Source organism: Suillus clintonianus, assembly GCF_016758775.1.
Source record: "Suillus clintonianus strain FC179 chromosome Unknown DEU56scaffold_4, whole genome shotgun sequence".
NCBI classification, from domain to species: Eukaryota; Fungi; Basidiomycota; class Agaricomycetes; order Boletales; family Suillaceae; genus Suillus; species Suillus clintonianus.
Window position 1 is genome coordinate 646,458 of NW_024539228.1, and position 14,250 is coordinate 660,707.

General features: G+C 48.9%; 7 protein-coding genes across 7 annotated transcripts; 4 read left to right on the top strand and 3 right to left on the bottom strand.

Moving 5' to 3' along the window:
- Positions 1 to 32: 32 nt before the first annotated feature.
- DEU56DRAFT_770306 (uncharacterized protein) lies at positions 33 to 778 on the bottom strand. The gene is made up of 3 exons (XM_041351401.1): positions 530 to 778; positions 350 to 469; positions 33 to 297 (listed from the first exon to the last, which is right to left on the bottom strand). Exons 1-3 carry the CDS (start codon positions 720 to 722, stop codon positions 131 to 133), a joined length of 480 nt encoding a protein of 159 aa, XP_041214477.1. The 5' UTR covers positions 723 to 778; the 3' UTR covers positions 33 to 130.
- On the top strand, positions 779 to 2,874 carry DEU56DRAFT_976521 (WD40-repeat-containing domain protein; the record flags this gene model as incomplete). Its single annotated transcript, XM_041359610.1, has 9 exons — positions 779 to 1,018; positions 1,077 to 1,316; positions 1,362 to 1,517; positions 1,571 to 1,837; positions 1,887 to 1,925; positions 1,979 to 2,109; positions 2,170 to 2,353; positions 2,401 to 2,416; positions 2,471 to 2,874. The coding sequence occupies exons 1-9, from the start codon at positions 908 to 910 to the stop codon at positions 2,872 to 2,874; spliced, it is 1,548 nt and encodes a 515-aa protein (XP_041214478.1). The 5' UTR covers positions 779 to 907.
- On the bottom strand, positions 2,835 to 3,921 carry DEU56DRAFT_770313 (nuclear movement protein nudC). Its single transcript, XM_041351402.1, has 7 exons — positions 3,768 to 3,921; positions 3,521 to 3,715; positions 3,327 to 3,471; positions 3,257 to 3,278; positions 3,181 to 3,198; positions 3,088 to 3,129; positions 2,835 to 3,034 (listed from the first exon to the last, which is right to left on the bottom strand). Exons 1-7 carry the CDS (start codon positions 3,859 to 3,861, stop codon positions 2,972 to 2,974), a joined length of 579 nt encoding a protein of 192 aa, XP_041214479.1. The 5' UTR covers positions 3,862 to 3,921; the 3' UTR covers positions 2,835 to 2,971.
- Positions 3,922 to 4,006: 85 nt separating this feature from the next.
- On the top strand, positions 4,007 to 6,840 carry DEU56DRAFT_770318 (PINIT domain-containing protein). The gene is made up of 10 exons (XM_041351403.1): positions 4,007 to 4,098; positions 4,152 to 4,369; positions 4,519 to 4,718; positions 4,771 to 4,839; positions 4,891 to 4,975; positions 5,027 to 5,291; positions 5,341 to 5,446; positions 5,498 to 5,565; positions 5,619 to 5,779; positions 5,834 to 6,840. The coding sequence occupies exons 1-10, from the start codon at positions 4,066 to 4,068 to the stop codon at positions 6,675 to 6,677; spliced, it is 2,049 nt and encodes a 682-aa protein (XP_041214480.1). The 5' UTR covers positions 4,007 to 4,065; the 3' UTR covers positions 6,678 to 6,840.
- DEU56DRAFT_770321 (mitochondrial carrier domain-containing protein) lies at positions 6,841 to 8,504 on the top strand. Its single transcript, XM_041351404.1, has 7 exons — positions 6,841 to 7,058; positions 7,136 to 7,164; positions 7,223 to 7,291; positions 7,345 to 7,495; positions 7,549 to 7,869; positions 7,919 to 8,030; positions 8,087 to 8,504. Exons 1-7 carry the CDS (start codon positions 7,016 to 7,018, stop codon positions 8,298 to 8,300), a joined length of 939 nt encoding a protein of 312 aa, XP_041214481.1. The 5' UTR covers positions 6,841 to 7,015; the 3' UTR covers positions 8,301 to 8,504.
- DEU56DRAFT_380310 (P-loop containing nucleoside triphosphate hydrolase protein) lies at positions 8,247 to 11,041 on the top strand. The gene is made up of 11 exons (XM_041345938.1): positions 8,247 to 8,865; positions 8,925 to 9,035; positions 9,091 to 9,288; positions 9,341 to 9,501; positions 9,555 to 9,734; positions 9,784 to 9,872; positions 9,932 to 10,073; positions 10,119 to 10,400; positions 10,450 to 10,636; positions 10,686 to 10,860; positions 10,908 to 11,041. The coding sequence occupies exons 1-11, from the start codon at positions 8,546 to 8,548 to the stop codon at positions 11,028 to 11,030; spliced, it is 1,968 nt and encodes a 655-aa protein (XP_041214482.1). The 5' UTR covers positions 8,247 to 8,545; the 3' UTR covers positions 11,031 to 11,041.
- A 10-nt stretch (positions 11,042 to 11,051) lies between these two features.
- Positions 11,052 to 14,185, bottom strand: DEU56DRAFT_976526 (Indigoidine synthase A like protein-domain-containing protein; the record flags this gene model as incomplete). Its single annotated transcript, XM_041359611.1, has 13 exons — positions 13,653 to 14,185; positions 13,587 to 13,603; positions 13,502 to 13,533; positions 13,357 to 13,447; positions 13,159 to 13,306; positions 13,067 to 13,112; positions 12,803 to 13,015; positions 12,719 to 12,751; positions 12,611 to 12,666; positions 12,060 to 12,557; positions 11,896 to 12,007; positions 11,832 to 11,838; positions 11,052 to 11,775 (listed from the first exon to the last, which is right to left on the bottom strand). The coding sequence occupies exons 1-13, from the start codon at positions 14,103 to 14,105 to the stop codon at positions 11,052 to 11,054; spliced, it is 2,430 nt and encodes an 809-aa protein (XP_041214483.1). The 5' UTR covers positions 14,106 to 14,185.
- Between the last annotated feature and the right edge of the window lie 65 nt (positions 14,186 to 14,250).

Here is a 14,250-nt window from a genome sequence, read left to right on the forward strand (position 1 = left end):
TGAACCGTTTCGTCATGTCGTATCCTCAAGTGTCTGTTGAATGTAATGAAATTCTCGAGGTGTGCAAGCTCGGTGTCAGCATTCAGTTCTAAAGAGAATTGGGATGATGGGCTATAGAGTGATGCTGCCTCTACTCGGAAGCGTGATGAATAGGCTGGGGAACTGTTTTGAAAAACTTCTTTCTCTTCTCCTCCTTCTCCTCTTTCGACGTGCCAGCAATTTCCCCTGCGTAGTCGAAGGTGCCCATAGCCGCGCCAATTACAACGCACGATCCAAGTGCAACTGGTATTGAACGTGCTGAGGTTGATATATGAGGTGAATGAATAATAGATCCGGCATGACAACACACTTCGAAGACCTGCAAGGAATCCTGCTGCACAACCACCTGCAATCCCATTCAGCGCATCATTTGTTTCTCGTTGATTCGCTACGGCCGACTCCGTGAGCGCAAAAGCAGCGCCCATGGCAGCTGTAAAGATGGTGTTTAACCTTGACTCTCTCATATCGCAAGCTGATTCGTTTCTCTCACCGAAGGTTCCAATAGTGCCCCCACTACGTGTCAAGAACCCAGCAGCGCCTCGCGAATGCGATCCCAAGGCATTTTGAACTGCACTCACAAACGCACCGACAATACCTGCTTGAAGACCTATAGTGGCTGCATTCCGCAGTGCAGGTTTGGGCTCGTAAGCATCTTCCGAGAGTTGTGAAGGCAGTCCAGACATAGCGGCTAGTATGAGTGATGGAACGAGGCGGGGGTCGGCGAAAAAGGTTTATTGAACAATTACCTTTTTTGTCCATGGCCCTTTGAACCTTTACTGTAAACTTGATCAAAGGCCTTTCAAGGTTCTCAGTCGATATCTCCCATATCGACATCCTCTATTATCGATTCTGAACTAATAGCTCGACGATGGAAGAGTCTCTCGATGACAGTGACCAGATAGCCGCTGATGCTAGCAACCCCCCTTGGTTTCAAGACCCCACTCGCTCTAAGCCATTCACGCCCTTTAAGACTGTTGATGTCCGTGCTGATTTCTCCAGCTTGCTGATTATGACTTGAGCCAAATTGTTATTGTTAGCTCGACTTTGTTGAAGAATGTTACTGTGCTGCGCTCTTTCCATGGTCCGAGCAGTCTTTGAATGCCCTATGGCATGGTGAGAAGGATAACGAAGAGTTCCGGAACCCATGGAAGCAAATGATCTCCGACTGGTCTGGAGCCCTCGCAATCGGAACCCTGGACTCTCTCCTTGTTATCCCGCTCAGTGCCTCGAGGTCGCGCAAGGGCCTGTCAGTGTCGGTACCAAACCAAGAACAGAACGTAAGAGGTGACATCTATGTACCTACTCATCTAACTCGTGTATAGACGCCTGTGAAAAAGACCTCCGTAATGGCCTTGGGGTGGGCGCTGACTCTTGAGGCGCCACTAGAGCCTCTTGTTGTTTTCTCAGCGGGCAGCATCCTGTACATCCTGAACGCAGTGAAAGGCGAGATCATCAGCCACTTGCGTGGACATGGTGGAGTGAGTACCTGGACCCTTCTTTCAGTCCACTGATGGACGGTTCCCGTGATTAGCCGATCACATCTATAGTCGTTCACCCTACGCATCCCTATTTGTTCTGCACCACTTCAAGGGATTTTACAACACGCATATATGATTTAACAATGTCCCCACAACAGGGCCCTGACAACCCTTGCTGGCCACCATCTAAAGCCCCCAGCCTAGGCGGAGCCCCCCACGGGCTGCAAGCTAGCGAGCCAGAGGGTGTGGGCATAGGTCGATGCATTGTTGTTCTTTGTGGAGGCCCGTCCGGGGGTCATGAGGCTGCCGTTCTGAATGCTGTGAGTCCTGCAGATCAAGCCGACGCCATGATTGACGTATGATCATGAGGCATTCCATCCAACGCATCCTCTGATCGCTACATGCGGAGTAGGTCTATCCAAGGTTGCATGTTTCGCGTAACATTTTCGAACATCATTCAGCTAGATCGGGCGGTGAAGATATGGTGTTTTTCACCCTTGGAAGACTTGTCTTCCAATAAGCTTGTTCGTGAGGACAAACCTCTTTTCAGCAGCACTCGTATCCACAAGGCGCGCATCATGTCCGTTAGCTGGTACGTATTTCTATGCACTTAAAGGACCGAGTTATCAATTCGCCGGCCACGCCAAGGCAGGCTTAGCACCGACACTTTGGTAACCCATAGCGCGCCCGCTCTCATGAGACGTCACGATCGCAAGGACGATATATACCACGAAGATGGAACCGTGACAATTTTCCGGTGGATTGGATTTGATAGATTTTTTCCTGCAGGATCAGAGCCTTCAAGTTCTGCGCAGGTGTTCAGGGGTTGCTCATCGGTACATTTTCCCTTATTACTTTGATCGTGTCACTAATCGTTAAGCAGGATTATCAGGAGAGCTGTATGCATTCAACATTTCAGTTTATTAACTAGTGCCCTAAACCCATCTTTGCAGCATCATTCACCCTCATCTCGACGTCGTCTTTGCCCCAGCTAACTCGACACATTCACGTCACCCAAACGTTCACGGGCGATTATATACTTGCATTGTCTCTTCCTGACAGTGTTTGTCTGTACAACCTGGCAAAATTCCACCCCCGCGTGATAGCGCCAGACCCGCCTGAACATGACATCGAATCTGATCTCGAACTTAGTCGACTACGCCTTGACGATGATGGAGAAGACGAAGAACAACCAATATCAAATATTTTCGGGAAATCACCCGAAGCGCAGCGCTGGGAGGTTCTAGTTCCTGGTGCACAGGAAAGCGTGCAGGCCTGCGTGCTTGGCTTTGGAGGACAGTTATTGGTCACACTTGAGAAACGTAGGGTTTGCATTTGGAGAGAGACGGTGAGATAATTGCTATACCCCGTGTTATTCACATCTGTAGAACTTCCTTGATATACATGGGCGGGTGTAATATGAAACCTGACACTCTCATCACACCAGATGGTGTTTATGAGATCTTGGCGTTCGAGAAGTCGAGTTCAGGATGTGCGGCTTGAAACTTCTTCAATGCCTGAGATATCAAAGTTGGTCAGCCTCAGGAGACTCGGCGCAGGAATTACTAACCTCCATCTTCTTCAGCTCGTCTGAGGTTGGTTTTCCCATTTGCTGAAGGCATGCTGAATACACATATGGTCATAGACAAAATTAAGAACATACCTTCTGTTGGTTGTCGAACTAGAACCACAGAACCAGGTTGGTAGAGAAAACATATAGAAACATGCTAGATACGCACCATCATCTTTTCGACCATACCCCTGAAGAAATCTAAGACCGAGCTTTGAATGATGACAATAGAATAATACCTAGTTTCTCCATCAAGGTCGCTGAGCTTACTGTTTTCTGGCTGAATCTTGCGGGTGTCGATCTTCGGGTGATGGGTGAGGATATTGTCCCACCACTGCTGTTTATTCAGCTTCTCGAGATGAATAAGAAGAGACTGCTGATCTTCTGAACTGCGATTAAGAATCAGCATACATTTCATGACATGGCACCTCACCGAGTGTCCATGTGCTATCTTCGAGTTTGATCTCCTTGCAGAGCTCGCCTTCCATGATACTTTCCAAACCCTTGAGACCAACGCTAAGTTTCTTCTTCTGAATGACAACAACTAAATCCCTGGCTCGCGTCCCTTTCGGAACAGGAACGGTAATATCGACTTCACCCAATTCTTGCTTCCATGTGTATGGGAGAGCTGCATGCCATGGTTTATGATCTGATCAACCGCTGATTAAGTGGAACCATACCTGCCTGTTCGGCCACCTCACGTTCCCTATCTGCCTTATCGCGGGCCTCTCTTTCTTCCTTCGTGAGCTTGTCGTAGTCGTTGTCTGAAGACATACGGATGAAACAGTTCTTTGACAATTCTACAAGTTCAAACGATATGAAAGAGATTGGATTGCGCACGTGAGATCTGAATCTGCTTTGTTTATCTTTGTGTATTATAGTATGTAAACCCAAATTGTTCCCGCTACAGCTTAGTCCTCAACTCTTCTCTGTTCTCCTGAAAGCTTTTGCTCACTGTGGCAGACGGCGGAGGCATCAATGGCCAGCAATGACTCTTGGAGTGATTTCGAGGTCTGGGATGTAATTCTTATACGTATCATATATTTGCTAAATTATTACTTCAGAATTTGCGGCACACGGTCAAGCATAATACGGTGGATAAACTCAAACAAATTCTTGCCGGGTTCAATGAGGAATGCAACACCGTATTTCACAAGTCTGGAAAGAAGCAGGACCTGATAGAGAGGATCGTACAGCAGTTGGAATCATGGCGTCAAGCTAACAACATCGACAAATGGACTAAAGCGAAAGTTATACTATACCAGGTTCGCAATACCGGAATGTGAGTGCCCCTTCATGCCTTTGACTCATTTCACGTGCGTGGCATTTCTCATGCGCCGCGTTTATTGGCTCTTCTTGATTAGCTACAAAATCCTGTGTAGTAGCATCCTTTACTCCGGACAAAGCACTGACCGCGCGCTTGACTATCAGGTACACGAGCTCCCGTATGCCAGGAGCGATGGCATCCCAGTCATTGCCTTCGGTTCCCTCAGCAGCATATAGTTCAGCTTCAACTACAGTCCGTAGTAATTTTACCGCGATCCCCGCTGGCCGCTATGATCCATATGCCCCTCCTCGGCTACCCCCGCCACCAACCACAGGCGCTGGCTCGTCAGCTGTGTCCAAACCTGGTAAGATAGATGGATAGACTGCTTAACTTATTATCATCACCACATACCCCAGGTATGCGCTTCAAGCCTTCTCCATTCTTCCGTGTAGATCAGGCAGTGTCTGGCATTGTCGAGTGTCCTGGTGAGCATGCTGCACTTCCAATCACTTTGATCCGGTTTGACCTTTTCTTAGAATCCACAAGCTCAACTGATCGAAAACAGCAAACTTTGACTTTCACTCTCACCAGCGAGCAGTCGATGAAGCTGAACTCGACGACGTATGTCCCCGTCAGTGGATTAGATGTCATGAGTTTGACACACCGTTCTAGTGCCAAGTTCCAGCTTCGATTATACTGCACCTCAAACACGTTTTATTCATCAGGATTCAGAGCCACCGCGGCACCTTGTCCCATTGAATTTCCTCCCACGTGTGAAGTGCGAGTCAATGGCGTGCAGCTGACGGCGAACCTTAAAGGTTTGAAGAAGAAGCCCGGTACTGCTCCACCAGCAGACCTTGGGAAGACCGTCAGACCGACAGGTCAAAACCGGGTCGAAATGGTATACGTGAACAGCCAGCAACCCGTACAGCCCAAGGTTAGTGGATCTCTCATCTACACACAGTTTGTCTTAGTATCGCCAGCAGAAATTTTATTTGATTGTTATGCTCGTTGAAACCACGACTGTAGAGCAGCTCGTGGACAAGCTCAAGAAGGGCAAGTATCGCAACCATGAAGATATAGTGGCACAAAGTGAGCTCTCATTCATCGATCAGGCCATTTGTTAATTATTATTTTTTGCAGTGAATAAAACCTCGAGCGAAGATGACGATATTGTTGCTGGATCACAGAAGATGTCTTTGAAATGCCCAGTATGGACCGTCCTCCACCCAGCTTGACCTTTTCTCACGATAAAATGGTGTAGCTGAGCTTCATGCGAGTGAAGACGCCGTGTAGATCAATACTATGCCCTCATCCGCAGTGTTTTGATGCAACCTCGTGGTTCAGCTGCATGGAGCAAACGACAACGTGGCTTTGTCCTGTATGCGAGAAGGCTCTCAATTACGAAGATCTCATCATTGACGGGTTCGTTGTTTTTTTGTCGCTGAATCGTCGGTTGACTAATGTATACGTCAATAGGTATTTCGACCAGATTTTGAAGGATACTTGTGAGGATGTTGAAGATGTTATTGTTGAAAGCGATGGGCAGTGGCATACCAGCGACAATAAGTTTGGCTCAGCTTCCTGGATGGCCTCGCATCCAAGGACAGATCTGTCCAGACTCTCGCCCACTCCTCGTGGATCATCACCAGCATCGGTTGACGAAGAGGCTGCTGCAAAAGCCTATTCGAGGAAAAATGTGGAAATTCTTGTGCTGGACTCTGATGATGAGGACTCTGATGAGGACGAGGGCAGAGTTAAGCAGGAGCTATCAGATTCCTACCCGATGAACACCTTATCCAGTCCCGCTTCCAACGCAGGTCACCCGACAATTGCGCGGCAACCCAGGGGTGGCGATGTCATCGACCTAACAGCTGATTCTGACGAGGAGGAGCTCGGACCACCACCCGTGGCGCGGAGTTCGTTGGAGAAGCGCAAGGCACCTTCTGGTGCACCGTCGCCTACAGAGCAGATCTGGAAGAAATCCCGGATTGATTCTGTTCCAGCACCTCAGCAACCTCAGCCACAGCCACAGCCTCAGATATCTCACACAGTGCATCTTCCGCCCGTGTCGCCGGTTGCTAATGTCGCTCCTATGAGTACGCCCAGGTCACCTGCGACCGCGTATCCTACTGGGCCGAGCAATTACCCTGTCCCCCAATTACCTCCAGTACGTTACAACAACCCGAACTTGTACGTGCCACCCGTGACAACTACTTCTCCTCACGACACCGTTCGTAGTCCATATGATACGTACAACCACACCAGTTATTACCCGCCCAGACCTGGTGGTTCTACGAGCCGACCAGGCGTGTGGCCTTAATATTAATTTCGCATTGCAGGGACAGTTTATTCCGCTACTTACTACGTCTGTTTAGGTCGGGTTAGTCATAATAATCCATTGTTTTTTTCGCAGAGATAGGGCAATACACGTATGCAAACTTCTCTATTTACGTACTCGATTATAAGAACATTAAGTAGCGGAACAGAGACCACCCGGAACGTACCTAAACACACTGGTTTCAATCGGTCAAGAGCGGAGATAAAACCCTTCCGGGTGATTCCGAATTCCTTTTTGACGCGAACTTTTTTCACTGCTTAGCTCTCATCCTTCCCCTTCATCCTTCTCCACTCAGCCTTTCCTTGCTTCCTAATTAAAAAATGGCCGAAACCAAGAGGGTCAAGACTCCCCAGGACTTCATGAGTGAGTTGCTCGTCGTCGTAGCTCGCCGTCCAGCTCGCTTTGTGTCGCGTATGGAGCGCTAACACAATATCCAACAGTCGATTTCATGATGGGTGGTGTTTCTGCTGTACGTGGCAACACTACAGTGCGGTGAAAGTTTTCGACGTTGACATCGTGTTTTGTAGGCCGTTGCCAAGACCTCAGCAGCCCCAATTGAGCGTATTAAGCTCTTGGTGCAAAATCAGGATGAGATGGTATATCCTCTATCCTATACCAGCGTCCAGATGTCTAATGCTTTTCCTCCCAGATCAAACAGGGTCGTCTGGCTACTCCCTACAAGGGCATCGGGGATGCGTTCAGTCGTACATACGCGGAAGAGGGCATGGTCTCACTCTGGAGAGGCAACACCGCCAACGTGATTCGTTACTTCCCCACGCAGGCCTTGAACTTCGCTTTCAGTGCGTTTTTTTAGTCCATCCGTGTGTACTTCGTTACTGATTTAATTTTTCAGAGGATTACTTCAAGTCTCTGTTCGGCTTCAAGAAGAACGACGGCTACTGGAAATGGTTCGCTGGCAATGTCGCATCTGGTGGTGCTGCTGGTGCTTCATCACTGCTCTTTGTCTACTCCCTTGACTACGCTCGTACTCGACTTGCCAACGATGCTAAGTCGGCTAAGGGCGGAGGAGCTCGCCAATTCAACGGTCTCGTTGATGTCTACAAGAAGACTCTCGCTTCCGACGGTATCGCGGGTCTCTACCGTGGTTTCGTTCCTTCAGTCGTCGGTATCATTGTCTACCGTGGTCTTTACTTCGGTGTATACGATTCGCTTAGTGAGTCCAGTAAACCAACTTTTGATCATATCATTAATTGTGATTGCAGAGCCCGTCGTTCTCGTTGGTGCTCTTGAGGGCTCGTTCTTGGCTTCCTTCGCTCTTGGTTGGGGTGTTACCATTGGTGCTGGTCTTGCTTCCTACCCACTTGACACTATCCGGTGAGTTTTAGCCCCTTCTCTCAAATTGATCTCGACGCTTATACCATGACCTCCAGTCGTCGTATGATGATGACCTCCGGCGCTGGTGTTCACTACAAGTCCATGTTCGATGCCGGCTCCCAGATCGTTGCTAAGGAGGGTATGAAGTCATTGTTCAAGGGTGCAGGTGCCAACATCCTCCGTGGTGTTGCTGGTGCTGGTGTGCTCTCGCTATATGACAAGCTCCAGCAAGTCATGTTCGGCAAGGTTTACTCTGGTGGATCTGGTTAAATGTCTTGCATCGCATATTTACCTGGGCCTTGGCTCGATCCCTTCTTTTATCCGACGCATTACGATTTATTTCGCTAGACTTTATATTTCATCATTACTGGGATTCCTCAGAGTATGGATTCTTCTACATACTCCCACACTAGTAGGCCTCGGTTCATACCGAATGCAGAAGACATTCACGACCAACATTTTGTGAAGCGAGAATTGTGTTCAACCACGGAATATGTCCCGAACTGTTTGATACTATGCGGCGTTACTTTGCTAGCGCTGTCACGGTCAAGCTACGACCCTACCAAGAGTCGTGTCTTGAAGCATGCAAGAATGCACTTCAGGCTGGCGCGACTCGCATTGGTGTATCTCTGCCGACAGGCGCTGGCAAAACAACTGTGTTCATATCCTTATTGGCGCAGATATCTCATTCTCCATCCACATCACGCGCCTTAATTATAGTGAATAGTATCGAGCTTGCAAGACAAGCTGCTGCTCAAGCTGCGGCACAATTCCCGCAATGGCGCGTCGAGATTGAACAGGGTGTCAAGCATAAAGCATCCGGAAATGCAGATGTGTATGTCCTGGTTTATGAAAATCTTACTCCCCTCATTCCGGTATATCGTTATTGAACAGGACAGTTGCCACTTATCAGACACTCCTACAACCTCAGCGCCTTGCCAAGTTTCATCCTGGTAGTCTGAAGGCAGTGATTGTGGACGAAGCACACCACGCTGCCGCCCCATCGTGAGGGCCCTTACTTTTTGGGAGATTCGTTTTAAATTAAACACACTTCACCCAGATACCGCCGAATACTTGCGCATTTTGATCCTGCAATAAAGAGCCCGGATGCAACCTTTCAGCCTCCACAGTTGTCTCGTCCTATTCCAATCATCGGCTTTTCTGCCACCTTCAGTCGCCATGATGGGCTGGCTCTTGGCTCAGTCTTTCAACAAATAGTGTATCATCGTGATTTTCTTGAGATGATCAAGGAACAATGGTCAGACTATTTCAATTTGGCCATCGATATTCTTCTCAATCTACCATGGCAGGCTCTGTGATGTGCGTTTCACATCCGTCAAGGCGAACATTGACTTGCGCAATGTCACTGTGAACTCCAAAACTGGTGACTTCAATGCTACAAGCCTGGCGCACATCATCAATACAGATACCGTGAATAACCTTGTTGTGCAAGCCTGGCTCGACAGAGCAAGTAAGTGATATTCGTCCTTTGAAGCACAGTCCCACAACTTATGTCTGCTATAGGCCAGCGCCAATCAACACTTGTCTTCTGCGTCAACCTTGCGCACGTACGAGCGCTGACAAAGGCTTTTCAAGGTTTTGGAGTTGATGCACGTTATCTGCACTCCGGGACGCCTGCTGCCGAGCGGCATGGACTGATAACCGCTTTTAAAGCAGGCGAATACCCTGTGCTTGTCAACTGCGGTTTGTTTTTCACGACTGGGTGATTTCAGGACTCATTGGGGACGAACAGCTATTCTTACTGAGGGCGCCGATATTCCCAACATCGACTGCGTTATAGTTACTCGACCGACTCGGTCACGCAATGTCTTCGCACAGATGGTAAGTTGAAGTGTAACATGTTAAATGCCTCCCGCGTACTCACCATTCAATTTCGATAGATTGGGAGGGGGATGCGGCAATCACCATCAACAGGCAAAGTGGACTGCCACATAATCGACTTTGTCGACTCTACGAACCGGGTAGCTGGTGTGGTCTCGACCCCAACGCTCTTCGGTCTTGATCCTGAGGAACTTATCGACGGTAAGGCGCATTCCCGTTGTGGATTGGGCTAATACCATTACATAGATGAGTCCATTGAGACATTGGAAGCTCGTGCTCAGACCGCCATCCTTCAGGACGCGGGTGATGAACAAGCACTAGTTGACAGTCGAGACGATATTCCTAATCCGAAATATGTAACATATGTCGATTACCAGAACCCATTCGCCCTAGTCGACGGTTGCTCAGGTGCTCCTCACGTTGCAAAGCTCAGCACCAATGCATGGGTAGGATGTGGCGACGATATCTACATCTTGGAGTGTTTGGGCAAGGGATATATCCGTATCGAGCATGTTTCTGCTGATGAGGGTCAGTTCTACCATGTCTGCGATAATTCTTTATCTCATATGCCATTTAGACAAGCCTACACACTATCGCGCAACATTTACCGAGGCGACGATGCATATGCCGTCTGCGAAGGCGTTCAAAATATCACCATTCATGCGGAAAAGGTTGATCATGACTGCGGAGACACTCAGTGATGCAATCCGAGGCTGCGACACTTATGCCGCGCAAAAGGTTCTTCGTGGATCATTGGCACTAGGGTATACCTCCCTTTGTACATGAGTTAGAACAGTTCTGACACACAGAAAGGCTCCTCCGAACCGCAAGATGGCGGAAAGCGTCTGCGTCCGATAGCCAGAAGAACTTCATCCTGAAACGGCGCGTCAAACGCGCGCTGGATCAAGATGCTGCCGCCGCAACCCTCCAGAACATGACCAAGGGCGAGGCAGCCAACATTATCACTCGCTTGAAACATGGAGCCCAGGTACGGTCCACATGTGTATATTGGCTTGTGCTTATACTCCTTACAAGGCTCATTATGAGAAGAAAGCGAGGGAAGTGAAGAAAGCATCCCAATCAGCAGAGAAGGAGAGACGAAGGAGGGAGCGGGAGACAGTTCAGGTAGGACCGCTGGTGGACCACGAGGCACGCTAAGAACGGTATCGTAATATATCATTAATGGAAAAGTTGTCCGTGCAAGGACGATAGCAGTGGCGAAACAGCAAGCGGGCTCTGCAAACTCAATAGGGCTGCATGCTGAGCGATATCTATCGTGCGTTGTAGGCTCATTTTGGAGTGGAACGCCTTCGGAGACTGTACCAAGGCGGCTAGCAAAGCTCCGACCAACGAATCTCCTGCACCTGTTGTGTTGACCAACGCATTGCTTGGGAGTTGCATTGCAGGAAAATGCTGCAAGACCACAATATCACCCGAGGTTGACGAGCGGGACACCACATAGCGCCCATGATGGTTAGTCGACTCCGTTGACCACGATGACTCGGCCGCGTCATCTCCCGCCAAGTGCATTACTACAATGACTCCCAAGTCACCGCATTTGATGACGAGTTGTCGAAAAAATGGCAGGAGATTGATTGCCATTTGGGCAACACCTTTTTCAACAAGGAAGGCCAGGTTTCCCCGTGAAGTATCGTGATTCGATGCCTCTCTGCGAGAGAGCAGATCAAGGTCCATGCGGAACTTGGAGCCAAGCCCGAGGCCGTCCAGAACCTGCCACCATCGGTCATGTGAGGTGAGGTCCAGAAGTTGTGCTTGTTGATACACGTGAGTGAGCTCGAGCAGGTTAGGAGAGGCAAAGGCAATGGGTGACCATGCAAGCTGGTCGAGATTACTGGCTATAGCGGGAAGAATCGAAGCAGACTTTACGACAGAAGTCGGTTCACTAATTTTGAAGTGTCATCATCAGCTTCTTTGATAAACATATGGATGTGAACGAACAAAAAAACTTGAAATAAGAATATTAGCCACTTCCGTCAGCCTTATATCAACCAAGATTGCTTACCATTAATGCCGTTCCGAAGACATTCGCTCACTACTATCATCAGTGCATCAGGTGATAGGTTCCCATCAACTGCGAGTAGCTTTGGTTTGCGTGCCAAAATAACTTCCCGTGCCTAGCAAGAAACTCGTTAAACCTGTAACGAGTGGTTTGGGGACGAGACTGACTATATGTCCATCCATATTCCGAACGAGGTCCATGTCAGCCACACCTGCCCTCAATCCCCCCGATGTCTCCAGAAGTAGGCTGCACACAGAAGACCTACCTCCATGCACGGGAATAAGGCCATCTGTTCTCATCCCTAGCATTCGTGTCTCCTCGCTTAACAATCTTCCGAAAGAATCATCACCGACTGGGGATACTAGCAAAGTTTCGGCTGAGAACTCGCTGCCATACGACGAAAGGACTCGGTGAGCAGCTTCAGCAATATTACGGCCGACACCTCCGAGTGACATAGAAACCTTCCCAGGAGATGTCGAATGGTGTCCAAGGTCCGAATCTGTAAGAGGTTGGGAGGTGATGTCTACTGCTGCGCAACCAACTACGATCAACGAAGCGTTCGGTAGTTGCTCTTTTAGATCATCAGTAGTCCCTGATGAAATGAAATCAGATGCACTAGAAAGCTCGTCCGGCTTATCTGGTATTCCTGTCACAGGATAGCATTGCTAAGAGAAACAAATATCACTTGCTGTGTCTAATGGTTAACAGTTCGCCTCACATCCTGGTCATGTCTGTCTCCAGCAAGTTTCGCGTATTCCACTGCAATTTGACCTCCTGTCCTCGAAATGTCAACACTTCGACAGAACTTCTTGTATCAATTTCTTACCAACAAGCGCAGTATTCTCGACGAGGGCTATGTCTGTATTCAAAATTTAGCGGTGAGAAACGTCTAGGAAGGTTCAATACTGACTGCTAGCAAGCGATTTTCCTTGTGTCAACTCGCCAACCCTCTTGAGGAGCCAAGGGGTGACGGCCTTCCCTAGGTTACTAATATTTTGTTCTTCTGACTCGCGAACAGCTTGTTCGACTGCCTCTTGAAGGGTTGACCCCACAGCCTCGTATTCAGCAGGGATAGGAACAGCAAAGAGAGCGCCATTAGACATGCCCAGTTGCCAATGAGTATCTGTAATGTCAATAAGCCCGCATTACCCGTACTATGTGCCAGCATTCTTACGTAGAATCCGAGCGGCTGTTCTAGGATCATTTACCCTCCAAGGTGACTGTGAGACTAGTGAGCGAAGACACAGACATTTCGCATACTCTTACCTCGAGACCGCTTCGACCGGTATAAAAAGCCGGGAAATCGTGCGTTTCTGCATAAGACACTACTGGTACACCTAGCGTTTCCTGTGTGAACGATTTTGAAATAAACACTCTGAGCATTTTCAGAAGCCTTACCAGGTATTCGAGGGTTCTGTGTGGTCAGTTTAGCGACGGGCGACAGAGATGATAACGAAGTCATACCGCCTTATGTCCAGAATCGATTTCACTCCAGCCGAAACCAGACCAACTGGACAACGCGTGAGTTCGTGCAGATCAGCTGAGATATCCATTGCTAAGACACGGAGCGAAATCATCAGAAGTTCCGTAAACACTCAGTGTAACTTACTATTCTCTCCGCCGCGATGCACTCCGCCGAGCCTAACAAACTGCTTCAGCACACAAGAGTTCGAAGTTAATATTCCCCGACCTACCCTCCAGTAGCAAAGACCTAGGATGACTGTCATGGCGGTACGAAAAGAAGGCTGTCTCGTGCGCACCTTGATACCAGCCAGTGCAGCGAAGATGAGGGTGGAACTACATGTAGTCCCGCCATCCTTCTTCAGAGCAATTGCAGCCGCAATATCACGCCTGGATAACTTTACGGCGGTTGGGTTCGAGCGTTGGTCTGCAAGACGTTCCAATTCCGCTGGATGAAGTCCAATCTTGATGCGCCCCCCAATGACAGCAATGGTGGCTGGTATACTCCCTGTAGACCTGACTATCCTCTCGACTGATTGGGCCATCTCCAATGAAGTCGGGTAGGGCATTCCATGGGTAATGATAGTCGATTCGAGGGCCACTACAGGCTTTCCATTGGCCAATGCATCCTCCACCTCGGGGTGAACATCAGTGGGAGCTTGACGCTTCTGAGCGGCAAATAGACTCGACGCCTTCCGTATCGAACTGAGACGTTGGCTAGGAAAGGTTCCCCGCAAGGAAGCTCGAAGCATTAGATGTCAAGGAGCTCGGACAAACCGGTAGAAAATGGGAGTCGATATTCGGTATTCGCTAGTCCCTGGTCCACGTGAGCCCTCAGCCTATGTTTTACGTTGTCCGAAACTCAGTATACTCGTTATCTCATCTCATCTTAGTTTT